The sequence below is a fragment of the Musa acuminata genome, chromosome BXJ1-3 (genome assembly GCF_036884655.1).
Source record: "Musa acuminata AAA Group cultivar baxijiao chromosome BXJ1-3, Cavendish_Baxijiao_AAA, whole genome shotgun sequence".
In the NCBI taxonomy this organism is placed as follows: Eukaryota; Viridiplantae; Streptophyta; class Magnoliopsida; order Zingiberales; family Musaceae; genus Musa; species Musa acuminata.
In genome coordinates this window covers 42,192,580-42,212,872 of record NC_088329.1, presented here as the reverse complement: position 1 = coordinate 42,212,872, position 20,293 = coordinate 42,192,580, and the positions used below count along the sequence as shown (strand labels likewise).

The 20,293-nt window shown below is 37.8% G+C and overlaps 2 protein-coding genes across 6 annotated transcripts; both read right to left on the bottom strand.

Annotated features, from left to right (window-relative positions):
• Window positions 1-397: 397 nt before the first annotated feature.
• LOC103978776 (DEAD-box ATP-dependent RNA helicase 15) lies at window positions 398-7,064 on the bottom strand. 2 transcript variants are annotated; one of them, XM_018823476.2, is made up of 12 exons: window positions 6,847-7,064; window positions 6,649-6,765; window positions 6,005-6,105; window positions 3,679-3,971; window positions 3,357-3,588; window positions 3,119-3,237; window positions 2,485-2,541; window positions 2,226-2,410; window positions 1,252-1,396; window positions 1,077-1,160; window positions 933-996; window positions 398-686 (listed from the first exon to the last, which is right to left on the bottom strand). In XM_018823476.2, exons 4-12 carry the CDS (start codon window positions 3,814-3,816, stop codon window positions 676-678), a joined length of 1,035 nt encoding a protein of 344 aa, XP_018679021.1. In that variant the 5' UTR covers window positions 3,817-3,971; window positions 6,005-6,105; window positions 6,649-6,765; window positions 6,847-7,064; the 3' UTR covers window positions 398-675. The 2 variants fall into 2 exon arrangements, with proteins under 2 accessions (XP_018679021.1, XP_009392978.1); XM_009394703.3 differs by having other exon boundaries at window positions 3,679-3,851.
• Window positions 7,065-10,984: 3,920 nt separating this feature from the next.
• On the bottom strand, window positions 10,985-20,021 carry LOC135632046 (anoctamin-like protein Os01g0706700). Of its 4 annotated transcripts, none has more exons than XM_065140353.1 (17): window positions 19,708-20,021; window positions 17,820-17,889; window positions 17,611-17,726; window positions 16,937-17,063; window positions 16,764-16,864; window positions 16,541-16,632; window positions 16,338-16,442; window positions 15,992-16,252; window positions 14,079-14,211; window positions 13,832-13,972; window positions 13,698-13,768; window positions 13,462-13,589; window positions 13,260-13,342; window positions 13,011-13,118; window positions 12,347-12,505; window positions 11,328-12,202; window positions 10,985-11,236 (listed from the first exon to the last, which is right to left on the bottom strand). In XM_065140353.1, exons 1-16 carry the CDS (start codon window positions 19,876-19,878, stop codon window positions 12,092-12,094), a joined length of 1,977 nt encoding a protein of 658 aa, XP_064996425.1. In that variant the 5' UTR covers window positions 19,879-20,021; the 3' UTR covers window positions 10,985-11,236; window positions 11,328-12,091. The 4 variants fall into 4 exon arrangements, with proteins under 4 accessions (XP_064996425.1, XP_064996430.1, XP_064996433.1 ...); XM_065140358.1 differs by having other exon boundaries at window positions 13,859-13,972; XM_065140361.1 differs by having other exon boundaries at window positions 17,820-17,882; window positions 19,708-19,845.
• Window positions 20,022-20,293: the final 272 nt, after the last annotated feature.

Here is a 20,293-nt window from a genome sequence, read left to right as displayed (position 1 = left end):
GAGCCGATCGGCTGTGCTGCCTAATCATCGCACAGGATTTTACGCAAACTGGATTACGGAGAGGACCAGCGAAGCGGGTCGGGTACGGGGAAAGTAGGAGACTGACACGTGCTGGGCGACACACATTACTACCGCGGGCCCGCCTACGGTAAAAGATCAGAATGGCCGAAACCGATGGGGTAAACGCGGTCGCTACATACAAGACTATAGATGACAAGCTTTTGTCTCAAACAGTATCATAATTTGGCTTTCGTCGACGGCACAGCTATTCCTTGCAATGACCATGCAGACAGACAAGCAAACAACAAGAAAGAGCTTCGAGATGCTTCGATTCAATGTAAAAAAAAATTGACAAAAAACAGCAATAAATAGGCAAATAAAATAACACAATGACTAATTATGCCAAGCAGCGTATAAGGATTAGATCTACGGATATATAGGATTCTTAGAACATGATCGTTTGTTAAAGTAACTAAAGCAACAAGTAAACCATCCAATCTATTGTTAAAGCTGTAAAAAGCTACAGCAGCGTCTACGTTTTAAAATTACCGCTCCTAACACAACCTGCTCCAAAATGAACTTCTACAACCAATTCTAGTGAAACTTTTACATCATTGCTCCAAGGTCATCGTCCTCATCCCAACCAGTTTACCGGAGCAACTTTAAGGAGGTTCATCATGAGGGCACTGCAAACCCAGACAGAATTGAGGTCAGCAAAAAAGTCAAACTAGATAACAAGAAATGAACATGATATACGTCACATAAAGTGGTAACTCATGCAACGAATAAGTCGACATGAACATCCAAATCTCATGGTGGTAAATAGTGGAAGCATGAGCTACGTGATGCTGTATATGTTTCGGAGGTACAATAGATCTCATGTAGTGCCAGCAGTACAAAGGAGACAATCAAACGGAGGCATCGAAACTTACTGTATGTGGAAGTGTCAATCTGCTCTGGCAGCTCCTTTATGTCCACCTCAAACCTCTCTTGGACCTTCAAGTTATCGAAATATGTTGATTAGACAACAATTTAAAGCTCAGGAGAAGATTCACATAGTTGACAGCAAAGGAAACCTGATTAAGAACATCAGAGTCTGAAGCTGATGAGACGAATGTAATGGCAAGTCCTTTGGTACCAAATCGCCCAGCCCTTCCAACCTGAAAAAGATGCAACCCTTAAGCAGTTAGCAAGCTGATGAGGTTCAACTAGTATCATTTAGTAGTCGAGTATTTAGCACAAGAGAATGACCCTGTGCAGGTAGGTGTCTGCAGAATCTGGCATGTCATAGTTTACTACAATGTTGACTCGCTCAATATCAATTCCTCTGCCAACCAGATCAGTAGCAACAAGAATCCTTTTGAGACCTTCCTTGAAATTCTTATACCTGGTCAACCTGCAGGAAGACAACAAAACAAGATTACCACAACTGAATGGTATAAAACATATCGATACCGGCCAAAGGAACGAAGGTGATGTTAAACAGAAACATAAGTAAAAGATAAGCACATTGGGCCTTATCACATTAGTTCAATGACTTTCCATCATTACGGCCAAAAGTACAAGAGAAAAATCTTCAGCCAAGATAAGTACATTGGACCATATCACATTAGTTCATTGACTTTCCAGCATTACAGCCAAAAAAGTACAAGAGAAATCTTCGGCCAAGATAAGTACATTGGACCATAACACATTAGTTCAGTGACTTTCCAGCATTACGACTGAAAGTACAAGAGAAAATCTTCGGCCAATCATAAACAATTCTATAACTGGCAAACCCAACTGAGAAGAAAAAAAAATATTTGTACAAGAACATGGCAACATACGTATAAAGAGAAATTTAGCAGAATAGAAGTTGATTTTTACAAATAGAAATAACACATCTGATATCTTTGGAGAACATAGCTCCTCCCCTCCTTTTTCAGAGGGAGAGATCTTGTGAACCATATATATATTGTACCAACAAAACTAATAGATCAACAGAATCCTCCTGCCTTATTGTGAAGTGAAAGAATAGTTTAAAAACAATTATAAGGAAATTTTAACAAATATCTGAAGAGTTTTATTGATCCATTGAAATTGTAACCAAAACTAAACCAGCTTCCTAGAGATATTCTTAAGATGAAGAGAAGTGATAAACTTCGTTTATCTGCAGAATCCTAGAAAAAGCTAAGATATTCCACATATTTATGTAATTTGAAAGTACACATCATTCAAGTATCTACCTTTCTTCCTGTGACATGCCAGAGTGTATACAGATTGATGGAAAGTTGCACTCAACAAGTAACTTGTTCAGCTCCGCTGCTCGATTCACACTTTTCACAAAGATCACAACTTGATTGAAGTCCAGTGCATCCAAAAGATCATTCAGTTTCCGATTCTTCTCCAACTCGGTCAGTTTAATGTAGTGCTGGATGATGATAACCATTTAATGGAGAAGAAGAAGCATAAAGATGGATATCAAAATATCAATTTAATAAGTACCTGTACTAAACCATGCAGTGTCAGTTTGGCCTCATCGTCAACATATATTTCCATAGGCTGAAAGGGAAAAAATGTCAGATTAAAGAGGATTAGCGTCTTGTCTTCAAGTGGAGAATCCAGTACCAAATCAATGACGTATGAACTGCACTGCTTGAACTGCTGCCCATTTCTGTGAACTAATAGCCACATCAAGGGAACCTTTGAAATCCTCACCAATAACCATCCTAACCAATGCCCAGATACACACAGAGCTGTCCATAGTCCCCGCCTTGTTTCCACACCACATGCCCAAAAATATGTAAACCCCAACAGGAAAAAAAAGGAACTAAGCCCACCCACACGAATAAACATCAATTACCATAAATCAGAGAGGACAACAGAGGATGACACTAAATAGCCTGATTCATAAAACTCTCATGATAGCCAAACATGGATTCCTCAAGAACCCACACCTCTCACCCCCACTTTACAGCCCAACCAACTGAACCATCTAAAATGGGCTAACTAGAAGGATAATCGGAACTTTAAGCCGCTGATTCTGGAGAAGCTACAGGTTATACATAACCAAAAGCCAGAAATAAACAGAGGTAAGAACTCAAAAGACTTCAAATCTGAGCTGGCCACAGGATATTACATCTTGCATGAATCTCTTGCAAACAGGGCGGATCTCCTTGCTGAGAGTTGCTGAGAACATCATAACTTGTTTGTCATGAGGTGTCATTTTGAAAATCTCCTGCACATCTCTCCGCATGTCTACATGACAAACACAAGTGTTAGAAAGGAATCCCAATATTTGGATATACAAAAGGTGCAAAAACAATCAAGCTGATGACCAAAAGAAAACTTTGATGTCAGGAAAAAAAAAAGCATACCAAGGGACTCGAGCATCTTGTCACATTCATCAAGAATAAAATGCCTCACATTCTTCAAAGAAAGATCTTTATCTCTTGCAAGTGCCAGTATTCTTCCTGGTGTGCCAACAACGATATGAGGGCATTCATTCTTCAAAATGTCCTTGTGCTTCAAGATGTGAACTCCCCCATAGAATACAGCAACCTTAATATCAGGCAAATAAGTGCTGAATCTTTCAAATTCATGACAGATCTGCAACATTAGTCCAATATGAAGTCAGTATCCTCAAAGCATAATACAGATCTAAGAGACACAATTCCTTGATGAATGATTCATAATAACCTGATAGGCCAATTCTCTGGTATGACATAGCACAAGTGCAGCTACTTGGCCCGCAACTGGCTCAATTTGCTGCAGAGTTGAAAGAACAAAAACAGCTGTTTTCCCCATTCCAGATTTTGCTTGGCAGATGACATCCATTCCAAGGATAGCTTGAGGGATGCATTCATGTTGTACTGACGGAGAACCAAACAAAATTGGAGCAGTACCCCAGTAAGTAAAAAATAACCTTCGGGATCCTTTTAATGGAAAGGTTTACCATTCTCCAAACTCAGGAATGTGGAAGTACTGATTACCTGAAAATGCAACAAAATTTCATGCATCTGTAGAGGAATTGCGTAAAATGAAATTCGTTATAATATAAGAGACATTACACCTTGACTCTCCTGATGCACTTTCAATTGGAAAAAGGAACAGTTTACAACAATTAATGTTTTAAAAAGGCTTATAAACAAAAGTTTTACAAGGAAAAATACTGATGGACAGAATAGTTCAGAATATCATATTTTAACCAACACCAATGACTGTCACGTACAGGAGATCAGACGATCCACTCATCCACCATATATAGGGTAAACATTTAAAAATTAAGTCAGGCATCTGATTTGTCACAAACCCACTCAATATGATAACCAAAAGGCAAGCCCAAGCGTAATGCCAGTTAGCTCATGTAGCCTTATATACAATTACCCTCTTGCTGTGAAATTGGATTCAGAAAATCAAATACTCCCCCTGCCCCCGCTTCAAGCCTGACATCTTCATTGAAGTCTGAGATTCACATCGTAGCCAGAAATCAATGGTACCTGCATTGGGCTAGATCTAGCCAAGTGTATGACAGTTACCTCCATGCGGTGATTGACCTTCAGCCCCATCCATGGTTGTTCTTTCCTACTTGAACCCCTTATCATGTTATGTGGTAGACTTGCTTTGATACCAATTGACATAAAACTAAATGAACCTGAACCACTGGTCAAAATGTTTTGATGGTAGGCTCATCTAACCTTATATACAAACACATTTATCTTCCTATTTCCAAAGTGGGACCAAATCAGCATTCAGGCTGTCTGTATCTTTTATGGAAACAAAAAGAATTACCACTATAAAGTACAGATGCAGATACAATTGCCCATGTTAGAGAATTGCATACGCTAGCATAGAAAATGATTTTCAATCACAGACGCTGATACAAATCAGGATTCATGCTGTCTTGACTCTTTTATGGAAACAAAAAAATAAGCCATTAGAAAGTGCAGATGCTGATACAATTGTCCATGCTAGAGAATTACATGCTCTAGCAAAGAGTATGATTTTCAAGTTTGACTAACCATCCAAATCTGGTATAAAAATGTTATATAACTTCAAGTTTGAACGTCAGTTAAATAATTCATGTTGTTTTCAAAAGGTGTGTCACAGCCCAACTTGATACTATGATTAACTTCGTTAAGACTGAATCACCGGCTCAAAATGTTTAAGCTGATGTTATAGTTACCCTATGAAACCTTTATAAGTCAATTTTATTCTAATCCCACTTCCAATGTGAAACTAAATCAATATAATACAATCACCTCCACTTGAGGGCTTGACATCCTTGTCAAGCCCAACATAACCCAAATTCATCTCGTAGCATAGTGCCTGTGAGACATAGATCAGTGCTTGCTCCATACTGTGACATGCTCTCAAACTTCATCCACGAGTAACCTTTTCCTACTCGAACCTTGAACCATGCCCTCATATTAGGTCAGCTCCAATACCAATTGTCACAACACAACTTGATATGATAACTGCCCTATTAACTTCATTTAGCTTGAACCACTAACTCAAAATGCTTAGACTGAAGTTATCAGTAATATACTTATTAAACTCTTATAAATCAATCTTAATCTTAGCTCACTTCAATACGGGACTAAACCGAGGTCTTATAAAGTAAGACAAACCAAATCAATACTAAATTTAAGGATAACTACTGATGTGGCTTTCCAAGTATCGCAACAACCCAGAGTGTAATGGTTGTTGTGTCAGACTTAGTATAGGATTATCTTAACAACAATAAGAAAATGATTTATTACTGTCATTGCCTAGTCAACAATAGAACAAATGATGTTGGGCATTAGCTTCCCTAGATGGTCGAATTCAAGAATCCATTCGACAAGTATAACTCAAAAAGCAAAACATAAAATTCCATTCCCAATTTAAACATAGAAGGAAGAGACTGTTTAGCACAATTCACAAAAAGTGTATTTGTAAATGTGAACTTAATATAACCCACAGGAAAAAAAATGTTTTCTTGAGATTCAAATATCAAGATCAACAATTATGATTTATAACTTGCCTTCAGAAGGGTGCTCAAAACCCGAATCTATGATCGCACGGAGAAGTTCTGGCTTCAACAGGAAGTCTCTGAAACCGGAACTATGAATCCCAACATAACCCCTGCATCAATCAAAAGATTAAATGATAAGCCGTTCCTATTTACCTCAGGATAAAACCAAAACTGATCAAATGGCTAACGGGACTAATCATCATGAAAATGGTTAATAAGAGAGACAGAGATAAGACCAGAGGCAACATGAAGGAAGAAAAAAAAATGTTTCCTCAGTCAAAGAAGAGAAAACACTCTCAGACAGCCACACAACACAAAACTATAGTTGTGAGAAGCAACGTGTCATGAAATATAATAGCAAAAAGCATTAGCTACCAAGAATTTCTCGTGCTGATGATGTTCTACATCAAGAACACATATATTAAGAAATAAATGTTTAAGAAGACCTAATTAGGCATAAAAATTGCAGATATTACATAAATGAATAAATCACTAAAGGCTATAACTACAGATCTAAATTGGAATCAACTTCATAACAAGGAGAAAATATTTGCAACTGCGCACGGCGCTTCCGAAATTCAAATCAAGAAAAAGGGGCTTCGGCGGATCAGCATAAACAAAGGGGATCGACTAGTAAAAGATCTCCGACTGACTTTTTCACCGATTCACCGGAAGCCTTGGCAGCGGCAGAATCGGGAGCCTTCTCCTCATCCTCATCGTAGTCAAGAAGCTCCTCCTCGTAAGCATCGTTGTCCCTGGCTTCACCCATTCTACATCGCAGGGAAACAAAGATCAGGGCCCAGATCTAGCAAAACCAAAAAGTAAACGCATCAGTGGCACCGAAAACTCACCTTCGAGACCGGAAACCGCCGATTAGGGATTGAAAGGAGGTTGAAAGCGCGTCTGCAAGAAAAAAAATAAGACCGAAAGGGCGAGGTTTTCTAGGGTTTCGCGGGGAGGGAGGGAGAGGGGAGACAGGAAGCCAGAGGAGATATCACGGCAGGGTAAGGCTAGGGTTTGAGGGGCGGCGGCACGGACCACAAAACCAGAGGATGAGGAGCGATAAGTGATGGCATCGACCGATATATATAAGCGTATATAGTTCGAGATGCGGTTAATTAAATAAATGGAAGGCAATCACCGAGATCCGACCGTTGAAACAGGAGTCGGGTGAGTCGGACCATGTCGATTGGCCGCATTGCTTGCGGTCAGGGCGACTTAACCGACGATTCAGCCCCTCAAGTTCGTGTCTCTCGTTCGGCATCGAGCGGCGAATCTGGCCGTTCATTTGATGGGTCCCAACCAAGCGAACGGGATGACATAACCATCGGAGAGCGGAAATATACTCCACAGGTGGATGGTCACAAAACTATTTATCAGATTCAGTATTTACAGAATGGAAGAATGATACGAGATATCATTGCATGTCTTCAACTCTCAAACCATGGCCTTCCTGTAAGCTTTTTCTCCTTTGATGCTGTCAGAGTAGATTCTGGCATTAGCCTGCACGGTCATACCAACATTAGAGCTCTCCCACAACCGGCTTTCCACTAATTACAAAGGAGATATCTCAATCCATGCGCCATGGATTTGTCACCACTATGAATATCCTCCAGATTAATCTTGACTGATACTTGAAATTAAAACAACATTCACAAAGTATCCTGCTTGCATGAAAGATAATAGGGATTACTTGGCTCGCTCCAGTGCAAGTTCAGTTTCAAATCTCTCTCTACAAGCAATCAAAATTTCTGAACTGATTCTCCACGAGGAACAATTATCTGGAAATCGTGGATACAAGGTCAACCGAAAGTACATATGAAAATATATCTACCCATGCCTTCTTTTGTCAACAATTAACATAAATGATGGAACATTTAACAGGTTGATAGAAGGAATCCAGTATGCAAGAAAACAAACTGAAGTTGTAAGTCACAATAAGAATAATGATTGAGAATGCAAAATAGAACATGCTTGAATTATTGACAATATGCAATCTCAAGATATCAAAATATCTTGCAGAAATATCAGGTCAAGGGATATTTATAGCATCTCATTAACTGGAAAATGTGAAAGAAAACTTAATCCACATGGATGATACCATATATAAAGTTCCACTGATAAATCCATAGCTGCCAAACAATTGCAAGAAACATGGTTCCAAGTACTTGGTTGGCCAGAGCCACCAACTATGGTCACTGAAGTGCATTACATTGACATATTGTGAGAAAAGATTTGTAAAGCAGGGCTTTCCAGCAGACATCATCCCATGGCTATACAAAGCAAAATAAGCAAAGAGAGCCAGGGATAAAATGCTATTTCTAAACAGGAAGAGGTTTTCCATTAATGTTTTGGAAATGAAAAACTTCTCTTAGTTGGTATTCTAGGGGTACTATCAATGTAACAAGTGCAGGAGTTCATTATGTCATTAATTGAAGGATAATATGAGGAAGGGATAACTCGAAAGCTAGCCTAATTTGCAAGGACTTGGAGATTGCACAACTGTAGTTGAGAAAGCTATACTTGGAACATTTCAGAAAAGTATGGATAATCATTAATTACTCAAACTTATGAGGTATACAACACAGGCACACAATAAAAAGTAATAAAGAAGACTTATCCAGCAGAGAAAATCAACAGAAAAAGAAGCATAATATGCAACCAAAACAACCCAAAGATGAACCTCTTGGAGATGCTTTTCTTTCAAAATCATTAGATCTTCTAGCCTAATGCCTCTTGCGCTGTAAACCACTATGACCTTTTAATAATTACTTTGAACTGAAAAGTTAATACTTCATAGCTATGTTACGAAGCAATATAAAATAAAAACATAGACAAACAGTAAATTTGTATCACAGATAAAGTTCCTTCTATAAAACTCCACCTAAAGACTTGCTCGCTAATATTTTTTTAATAGCCAGAAATGAGGGCTCGTCTCGATAATTTTCAATGTGAGAAAAAATCGGAGCCATTTTAACTGCAAAAGAAGTATGTTCTTCAGCTGGGACCAATCATGTATCAATCTTTTGTGGAAGTGTCAGTCAACTTAACTTGTAAAAACTCTGACAGTTTATCATAGGGTCTTGGGCTCGAATCCCACCTTTGTCACCTTACTATTTACAAAAAAAAAATAATAATAATAATGATATGCTGGTGTTCCAAAAAGATGTCATTTTCATCTAAAATAAATGGTAACAAGAAATTGATCGGCCTCAATTTGATACAAATTTATATCTCATTGGTATTAAAAAATTTGGAGAAAGAATATTTATTACCACAATCATGTAAAATAAATTGACAAACATGGAGTACAATTTAACTCATCCACATCGTTATCCTGTTGAAGTGAGAGAAATGAACTTACTAAAAGAATCTAAAAATAAGGTTTGTATATCAAAATTTTGAGAAGATCACTTATTGTCTTCTTCTAACTGTATCTTGTACTCAATTTAGGAGCTCTTGCTAAAAGTTCGTTTATCCTCTTTCATTAGCACTATCCGCGAAGCCAATTTGGCCAAGTGGACAACTATACTTCACAAATCCCTCTTCCGTCACACTTTTCCAACTATACTTCTTCTATGGTAATAAATCTAACATTATATAAGGTGTCCCTTATCCATAGCAGACCTAATATGTTACTTAAACATGCCAATCAGGTGGTAAAGAACATGCATTACAGACACATTATCATCCCTATAACAACAAAAGGACGGCCAAAACCATAACCCCAGTTCATAAAGAAGATAAAAACGTGGAAATTAGCGGGAATTGGGATCTGTCACCTGCGGAGTTAGCAAAATCCGAAAGCACCGATTCTGAGTGCTGACTTCACTCTAACTGGCATCGATCCCTGTTAACGGAAGGAAATAAAAGATCGCTTAGAATGCAACAAAGGATAATAACAAACGCACGATCAGATTTAGGTTCCGTAATCAGAACCCCATTTATAAGAAAAAGATGACATGACACCATCGATGTCGTCCATGAGAATGACTTGCAGCGCCTCGATCTCCATCTCCTGCACCTGAGCGTAATCTGTAGCGGATCGCAGCGCTAAGCGATGAGATGCAAAACGAACTGAGATATATAGCACGAGAGGGACCACCGGTCATCACCTGCTTGAGCTGCAGAGGAGTCGTCTCCTGCGGGGGTTTCTTCTGCTTCTTCCTCTTCGATCGGTTGCTTTCGAGGAGAAGCTTCGAAGGGTCGATTTGGGCAACGAAAAGGAAAGCATGCGCCAGCGGTCGCACGAGACTAATAAGAGAGACGTTGGCGGACCCGATAACCCGTCCACATTACCGAGCCTGACCCGAGAACACGGATCTTTTAAATCAACAAATCGGGTGTGAATGGTTCATTCATGTTAGATAATAAGTGCAAAACCCGACAACCCGACAATTGTTCGGATTTGGATCTACATTTTGAATCCCATCGAAAGCCTCCGCTCTGTTTCTGCTGATAAGCCATCAGAACATACAATGCATTGAAACAAAGCTTGAAGATGAGTATATGAACCAATTTACAGTATCGGGCCATTAATTATTTCCAACAACAATCACTTAATATTTTCATGGTGAAAACAAATTCATATAATTTCTGGTACACTGATGCAAAATGAAATTATTATTATGAGAAAAAAATAATAAATTAATAATTATGTAATGAGTCAAGATGATATATCAAATGATTTGAAAATAAAAATTCTAACCCATTGAAAATTATAAAGCTGTAATGATGTTACTTGAGGAACTTCCAACCTCTTATTTGCTCCCAGCATAAGCAGAGCAAGTTACTATTCACAAGCAACAGCAACCCAAGGTATTTTCTGTGCAAGTGTAGATTGATTCTTTTAAACAAACAACTCACCTGATTGAATTCTAAGCTCCACAGCCAAACTGGTTCTTGAAGCTTAAAGCTGGGGCATCGACATGTGAATCAATCTGAGACAGCCAGGGAATTTTTAGCATGGAAGAGAAGACAAGTTACAAATTTGGAGAAATTCAATGGAGCAGAATAATTCAACTTCTACAAATCTTTACAGTATGCATGCAGTTTTATTCCTTCGGTGGACCAACTCAAAACTGTGGCTTAGAAACCAAGTCTCCAAGTTATTAGAAGCACCTTCTATCCAACCAAAACGTGTAGAGAAGTTCACCGTTCAAGGCAGCAACTTTCAGTTTCCATCCTTCACGTCAATTCCAGGGAATCAAACTGTTTTGGTATAAATCATTGAGCTGCAACCTGAACACCAGCATGTCTATAAATTCAACAGCCAGGCAACATTTTTTTATCCCAAAAGAAATAGGAAAAAGAAGGCGTAATGTCTACAGACCTGGATCTAACCGGCACAACAGAGAAAGAGCCTCCCAAGATTGTGACTTCTGACCTGTGTTTCACTGCCCTCGAGCTCGTCGTGGAGGCTGGCACTCTCAAGGACCTTGACCCGGAGAAGCTCAAGAATGAAATCAAGAGGTGGGCCAAGGCAGTCGTCACTTACGCTCGCCAGCTGAGCTTCAGTGCCATCTGCAATGATGATTCTGTCAATGAAACAAGGTAAATAAATAATCATTCATTGTATAAATATTTCTATCCCTCCGACACCAGCAAGATTCATATGGTGGTGGTGGTGGAAGAACACCACTTCTCAATCATCAGAATAATAATGAGCTCTTCATAAAATTTTCAGCTCCGTGCACGCGTTGCACCTCTTATTTGATTTTCATGAGAATCCCATGAATTCTGTATTTATCTATGGCATCCTCATCCGCCTCTTTAGTTATCCATCCATACTACCTGTTAATCAGAGAGAATCTCTATTTGTATTGTTAGCCCTGCTTCAGATGCATTCTTGTTTAGCATGCATGCCAAAAATCTCGAAATGATGGAGAGAAAACATCTTTTCACCGGCATCAATGTTTCTGTCACTCAATTACAGTAGACAACAAAAGATGCAAGGCACCAGCAAGAAGCAGAAATATGGAAACCAAGAAAAAGAACAGGTAAAGATCTTCTCATAATCCTCTTGAAAACTACAGATGGGGAAGTTAGGAAGGGCCACGACATGATCTACAAAACTTGCAGCGCTTTCTACTATCCTCATAAATGTTTCCTTTCTATGTTGGAGATGCTCCTCAAGAGCTGCTTTGAGAACACATCCCTTGCCTGAGCTACAGTTCTCATTCGATTTGCTCTCACCCAAGCTGGCTCCTGTTAATAAAGCATGTTTCAGTGTCTTATCTCTATTTACCATCCTGTCAAGTCAGTATTCACAATGCACAGGATATCTCTACCGATGGTAACTTGTCTAGATGATCAACTAGAAACACAGATTAAATGGAAAGAGAAAATCACCTCGGGCACAAAATGGGAGAACCCAAATTTAATTAGAAGAAGAGCATGCTCGATTACGAGGATAGCTGCCAGCCCAGGTTCAATCCTCCACTTGCCTTCTTGATCATATAAGCAAATCAGCAACACACAGTTGGTGCAGATTGCCATTATAATCAGAAACTGTAATATAGGCTAAGAGTTAACTAATCAAACAAAGCAGATGGAACTAAAAATTGCAAAAAAAGACTTTAGCGGGTCATATAATGCTGTTATGATGCTTTTCTCATTTTCTGATAATATCAATTATAATGCTCGAATAAACAGCTCAATTAAAAAGACAAATACTGAAAAAAGAATATACTATTTAGTATTCACACAAAGTGGCTTCTTGACCATACAAACTTGAAAGGGACAAATGTGTGCATACAGAAAATCAAAGGTAAAAATAGCATCACCATTTCAAAAGGGCACTGTAATGTGAAAAGGATCTAAGCATCATCATTCTGTGAACATTGAAGAGATCATTATATTAAACATAACCATTAGAGAATAGAGTTACATATTTATCACACTCATAATGGTTATAGGGACAAACCGTATAATAGATGCCACATACATATAATTAGCGAGAATTGCAGATATTGAACTTGCAATAATAATTTTAACAAAAGAGACATCTTCTAACCTGGAAAATGTTCAACCATGCTCCAATTGTTGCTGCAGCACGGGGTATTGGTCTCCGCAACATAACAAGAAGTTTCAAAGCATCTGCTCTAATTTCAGTGACATTATTCTGCATGAGGAAAAATGTCATTTAGAGCAAAAAAAATCACACCAGCCTGTTCAAAATTCTTGGGTAGCTGTCGTTTAGAAGACTAAAGAAATATAACTGTACGCTTAGAAATTATAACTACAGCAACCAAATAAAACATACTAGAGTAGCAAAGCAGAAGACGAGGGGGAATGCACATGCGAACATCATGATCATTCCAAACTGCAAAGCCAACTCCAAAAAATCTGATCCAAAGTCCAATCATTCATGTTTAGATCACTTTATATTCAACATATGCAATTTTGCCATCCAACTTTCTGAATATTATGGATGTGCTACAAAAATACCTATCAGGAATTATTACCATCAAATAAGCCATCTTCAAGCTCTTCGCCTATGCTTGCAGTGTAGGAAGGCTTCAAATACTCTTTTTCCACCCTTGTAACCAGGTGAACCATTTTTTCTGAAGATCCCTTCTCATGCTTTTTCTTGCTATTTTAGTATTATAACCCATCACTTATCCTTTCCTTTGATTATTCTTTTCTTGGGTAAAAAGAAAGAAGAAAGCATTTACTAACTACAAGGTATGAGAGAGCTTACTGAAAAGCTTTGTACTTTTTGTAGCTGTACTTGAGGTAAGGGATGGAGTTCTCGATCATGTTTTCCAGAACCTGGACATTCACAACTATCAATTAGATAATAAGCTTGATAAAGTGCAGAACATAGTAACATACAAGAAATATTTGCAGACTGCAGCATGCCTGAGAGACAACCAATCGCTGAATTAGGACCTGGCGAAGAGTCAATAGATTTCGATGCGATAAGGCATGATAAAACAGTCCAATATATGATTGCATGAAATAAAGTCCAAAAACCTGCAAGCAGAAAAAGAATCAATCATTCAATTGAAATTGATAATTTTTCACAAAGACAAAAAGGAAAAAAGAAAAACATCGTTATCCTTCTACAAACTAAGACAACCTTGTAAACCAAACTGGCAGCACTAGATTCCTCTCCTTGATCTTTTTCATATTTAATGAGAATAACTGATACTTTGCCACCAATCCTTGTATAGTATTGAATTGCCAAAAGATAAGCAGCAGTCAGTGCATACCTGTAATGCGGTGTACACAATTAAATATTTATATGCATGTCCAGCTCAAAATGTAAAAATAATGGTCAAGTCTCAAAAGTTCTTAGACTGTCCTTGATTGTCAAAACTGTAGCAGACAGTTTGCACAATCAGTCTACCATCTTGCTTTAGTCATTACTGCTTGTATTTTGTGACCATACAACATTTTGGCATATGATTTTCACTACTCAATTTTAGTCCCTTCAAAAGTTTGCAGACAAACTTAAGACAGCAAAAGAAAAGGCCTCATTGAAAAATTAAATGCAAATCATATGCTTGTTGCATTCATGGTGGTCAAATCCTTGTTGTCACCAATATGCTGTTTGACTAACTTTTAATTGCATACTTGATGACTATCCAAAAATTCTTTATTTCTCATCTAGAGGATACAAGATTCACGACTAATTGCTTTATTTCTCAGGTTCAATTAATTATGGCATTTTAGCTGCTAGAGCCTAGAAATACTCCTGTTTTAAGTAGCAACCACATTTACATTATCCAGTGACGATATGGAAATTCAGGTAACTTCCTTTCCAGCTTGAAACCTACTGGTACTACATTATCAAAGTCATCTGTTTTATTGGACATTTTTTGAATCTACATAACATAAGTTATGTGCAACCGGCCATCATTGGCCCGTGATTATGTTTTACCTACCGTTATGTAATTTTTTTTTTCATTTCAATGTTTCACCATGCTATAGCTAAGATTGCCAAAATTTATATAAATAAAGCATTGTCCTTCAGAGTTTTACCAGAGTCTATCTAAACATTTACTTTTGCAATATAGTGTTTTGCTGATGAGCTATTGATCACCTACAAGTGCTTAATCCTTTAATGTTATTTGATTATCAAAACACTCCTGGGGGCAGCTCTATTTCATTTGCTATACTCTTTTCCTACTAAAACCAAAATCATAAGTCTTAAGCCTCAGCCAATGCAAGTCTCCAGTGATTGTTTTGAAGAACTTTTGCTGTTAAAAACTATGTTCACTTGAAAAAGCAGGTTTAAAGGTAACCTTAGTAAGGCATCTAGAAAAAAAAGATCCATGCAACTCTTATATTGCCATCGAGGCTCAGCAGTGCCCTGAGCAATTGCATATTGCAGCAGAAGACTCATGTTTCCCTCCTTGTAATACTTCCACTTGCAACTGTTCCCTTAACAAGCTGTTGAAACTCAAAATACTTGTTAATTTCATCGTTCTCACTTTTTCCACATGCCTCCTTGCTATTATTGACCACTGAATGAATGTCATGAAAATCATTTGCCTGGTCTAAAAACCATCTCAATAGCTAAACATTCAAAAAAACATAATCAAATTTTCTAGATCCAATTTTCTAGTGCAAGTTTTTTTAATGGCCCTCTATTATGAGTTAGCTTGGGAAAAAGCTATAACAACACTAAAAAGGATCTTATAAGCTCGCCACTCATCTCATTTAACAAGATTAACTTTTATCCATTTCCATTGTTCGAGTGACCAAAATTTTACTAAGATGCCCCATCCATACATACTCTCCCTTTCAACCCCATATAGAACTTCAATACCCATCTTTCCTTCAAAAATGTATAGCTTTCAATTTATAATATTCCAAATCAAGTTATGCCTCGAGCTAAAAATGCACTGCAGGTAAATCATCAACATGTACTGAATGGGAAAATAATGACCAATGATAGATAAAGTATATGAAGAAAACAGCAAGCCAACATGACCCACCAGAGAAAAAGTAACAATTTGTATGAAGAGTAGAAGTAAGAGAACTCACTTCAATACATCAGACTCAGTGACCTCATACAAATGAGCATAAGCCAATTCAAATGGTAACTGAAGGCAAATGATAGCCAACACTATGATGGCATTATTTCTTATTCGTAGAAGAAGTCCAAGCCACTCATCTCTTTGTAATATTTTCTTCTCTATTGGTTCATCTCCAAATTTCTTTTCACATTTGTCATGAACATGTAAGAAGGAACTCTGTGCTATCTGTACAGCTTTGTACTCGGACAGTGTATAGTTAATGCCCCATCTGCCCAATGTGAAAGAAAACCAAATGATTAGACTTCTTGGCTTCAAGTGCTAGTGTTTCTGCTGGTGGCCCATGAAACAATTACCTGGCTAGAAGTGCTGAATTCTTGCGCTTCCAGAACTGGAAGAAAAAGACAGCCCATGTGACAACGAAAATGAAGAAAGCAGGAAGCACCAGTGGCTGCAAGGGTCTAAATCAATATCAAGTAATCACACATATCAATTCTGTAACATTGCACATGTAAAATGGAATGGTTGTTAACCAGCATATATTGTTTTAGTGTCATACCCAATATCAACCAACTGCAAGGCAAGACCCAGTGCAGCTGGAAAGAACAGCCACCGTGTATACATACTAAGGAAAGCAAAATATGTAGCAATCTGCACTGTTGAATTATTGGTAAGAAACTTTGGGTGGCAAGAAAGTGAACTTTTACTCCTATCAAAAAGGCCGAATAATGAAGAGAATAATATGATAAGAAGATGACAATCAGGAAGAATTATTCTTTAACCTTTGTCCCAAAATATGCATAAATTTCATCTATTGGTTGCCATGTGAAGTCCAACCAGTTAAGTGCCCAAGTTCTCAAGAGCTGTTTCCTTTTCACTTCATCTGCAGAGAAGCATATCTAATCAGATATAAATGAGGTCTGGTTATTTATAGGTAGATGCAGATCAGTATTACCATGTGTAGGAAAAACTTGCTTGACAACCTCTTCAGTTTCCATCATTTTCAGTAATGATTCATTTCTTCGAAATTGAAACTCTTTTCCATCAAACAAAAGCATCATGTCTGAATCTGTTTTATTCACCTGCTTGAGTCAGTACAGAGGTCCAAACAGTTAATTTACATCCCAAAATGCTATTCTATATACAGTTTACAGGCCCAAACTGTACTACAAAATCATACTCAAGCTTCAATAACTAAGGGCTAAACTATCCAATCTCGAGCATCATGAATGATCCTTCTGAATAAGTGGTTTTGTCAATATGTTTATGTTATATTCATGTATTTATCTATGGTACACACTGCACAGAAAATTATGCCTCAAGAGACAACTGGTCTAGTGCATTCATAATGTTATTTAATATCATCCAAAATTCTATAAAGTGTAAGAAAAGGATAAAACATTGTCATGTACTTTTCCATATTAAGGCCTTCATTTCATTTATGCAATGTGCAAATTTAAAATTGCATAGTCTCATATTAGCACTAGAAGAAGCTATCTAAAACCTAACTGAAGATATATAACTTATGCCCTCAAGCATCTCCTTTTCTTAATACTCTTAAGCAGCATTATTCATTATAATCGCAAACCCTAGTCATGTCAGAAAGAATGGGGTAAAGTGGCAACCTACAATTCCATAAATCAAGTGCTGAAAACAGCGAAACCGCTCACACCAGCTGAACAAAGATCCATCTGGCTGCCTAACAAATGCAGTAACTTCATCCCATTCGAACTGCAACTCTATCCCTAAACCAAAAAGGCCAATATTAGAAAACCAAAAGATTACATCATACAAGTTTTCTGAGGTGACAGAAAAGAATAGAATTGTTAGATAAGTACCGATGTATGTTAACTTTTTCATTTGCAACTCAGCTGCAACTCTCCCCAAAATTTCTACTGGTGCTGCAAGCTGAAAACATAAAATCACCACAAATGCAGGTGCCCCTTAAGTATAGAGAATTTTAACAGTTATCAGTAGAAACAACTAAGCATTCCTTTTTTATCATCAAGTCAGATGATGATCTTACCCTGATAAATGGATGTCAACCTGACTTCAAGTTAACAAGCAATACACAAAAACACTAACTAGACATATATAAAATTTGCTTAACCTATAGCATTGTGGGGTCTGAATGCTAAGTGACTTGAGTTTCCTAGATCCTAATGGGAAAAGGAGTACATTTCTAGATATTTGAGAACGAGGAGATTCATCCTCGTTGAAAGCTGTCCAACCCAGTACTACAAAAACAATAAGGTATACATATTCTTGCATCAACACAACAAGATCAGAAAAATGCCTGGGAATGATAATACAGATTCAAGTTTATAGTTAACCCTCTCCCCTCCCTCAAAAGAATCCCTAACTTAACAAGCAAGCCATATTATAAAAACTGAAACATACTAGATTACAAGATTACCAGTTAGCATACGGAATTACCAGTGTGTTGACAAGAGATATGAGCAATGATAACCTGGTGCAATAGTTTTTCTTAATATTTGACTAGAAAATAATTCAGATCTCCTTCATTAATTGTAAACGTGACAGGTCTTTTTAGTAAAGGATGGAATAACCAACCCATCAAGATTGTAACAGATGACAGTTTGGCTTGCAAGTCAAAGGATCTAAAAAAGAATTTGAAAATACAAAAGAACAACAGAAACCTATAAGAATGTTGCACGAGTACTAATGCTATTGTCAACTCTCATTGCAGCATAAAGCAAGATTCTTCTCTTTTTCTTTAATCCCCCGAAGAACTAAGACACCTCAAAGAAAAAAAAAATCACCAAAATTAATTTAATTCCGACAAGAAGATTTAATTTAACCTGTGGAATAGTATGAAGTCTAAGCAATTAAGGTGTCTTTTCCTATATCTTAATGGAGGAGAAAAAGTAAATTTCCAACCAACCAAGTCTCATTCTCCCCTCATCTTTTTGCCCAGAAGATACAAGGCACGGCATATAATAATCAAGAAAGAAAGTTAATGGAGCCTCGTCCCTCTAGAAAGCTGTCAACCCTAGTTCTACAAGAACAAGAAGCAGCGCAAAATCTGGCATCGACGTGACACCACGTCATAAGACTAGCATCAGGTCAAAGAATAATTGAACCCCAGGGTTTCAGTAATCTCTCTCTCTCTCTCTCTCTCTCTCTCTCTCTCTCAGGAATTCCCTAACTCGAAACGCAAGCCAAAGTGCAAGAAACTGTAACACCTTTGCCACTTAGATGGCAACAATACGATAAAAAAAGATAAAGAGATGAAGATAGCCCAAAAATAAATAAATAAAAATCTAACTTTTTCCCAGCGCAGTATCTTTTCCTCTCTCGCTTTCAAAGATTAGCTCAGAAAGGGTGGGAAATATCAATTCCGATCTCTCACATTGATCGTGAAATGAAATAAATTTACTTAGGCTCGTATGTCAAATGGAACACTCAAAAGGGCTTCTTCAAAAAGAAAAAAGAACGGCAAGAACCTAAGAATTCTTTTCAAGTACTAAACTTACTCAAATCTCTCGTGAAATTGGCTTTCTTTCTTTATTCCCCAGAGCGGATACTGAAGAACCCTAACGTTGACAGCAAATGATAAGGTACCTAGGAGAATCGTCGATCATCCATAACAAATTCCTACAGAAAACCTAACGTTGACAGAAAGATCTGAAATCCAAAGGGAACCCACGGAGACGGAGCACAGTTGCAAGAAAAGAAAGCGGGGAATAACAAAAGAAACCCGACCTTTATGAACTCATCGGAAATCCCAAACACCCTCTCGACGATCAACCCTGCCCTCTTCAACTCCCGAACAAGGAATTCGACGCAGTCAGCGGTGTCATCTCTCTCCTTCTCCCTTTTCTTGGGCACCACGATGGCCATCTCGAAGCCGGTCACCGCGCTGTGCCCTTCCATCGAGATCCGACCAGAGACCCAATCCGAGGGCAATAGCTCGCGGCGCCAATGGCGAGTTCGGGGGAGACGAGAGTTTGGAGGGAGGATCAAGTGAGTGCGAGGAGAGGCGACGTTTCCAACGGGCGGAGTGCCGTTGGCTTAATGCGGTGCCACTTGTTCTACGCTCTCGGTCGCCGTGCTTTCCTTTTTTTTATATAATAATATTAATAATTTCTTAATTTATTAAAAAAATCCCTTGGGTTAGGCATGCTGGGAAATACTCCATTAGTAAATATTTTCAGGAGACTTAATTATATTTAAATTAATTAATAAAATTTTAATTAAATTAATTTTTTTAATAAATTAATATTTATTTTTAAGATTTAATGAAAACGAGAGTTTTTTATATTTATGTGAGAGATCAACAAGAAGAGTC

What these genes read in the sequence shown, in the direction of transcription:
- LOC103978776 (XM_009394703.3), bottom strand. Translation starts at nt 6,764, where the DNA reads ATGGGTGAAGCCAGGGACAACGATGCTTACGAGGAGGAGCTTCTTGAC. An exon ending in TCCGGTGAATCGGTGAAAAA is followed by an intron (nt 6,106 to 6,648) that starts GTCAGTCGGAGA and finishes TGATTGATGCAG; the next exon opens with GGGTTATGTTGGGATTCATA. An exon ending in GGCATGTCACAGGAAGAAAG is followed by an intron (nt 1,397 to 2,225) that starts GTAGATACTTGA and finishes GTCTTCCTGCAG; the next exon opens with GTTGACCAGGTATAAGAATT.
- LOC135632046 (XM_065140353.1), bottom strand. Translation starts at nt 19,878, where the DNA reads ATGGAAGGGCACAGCGCGGTGACCGGCTTCGAGATGGCCATCGTGGTG. An exon ending in TTGCAGTTGGTTGATATTGG is followed by an intron (nt 16,443 to 16,540) that starts GTATGACACTAA and finishes ATATTGATTTAG; the next exon opens with ACCCTTGCAGCCACTGGTGC. An exon ending in CATGGTTGAACATTTTCCAG is followed by an intron (nt 12,506 to 13,010) that starts GTTAGAAGATGT and finishes CCTATATTACAG; the next exon opens with TTTCTGATTATAATGGCAAT.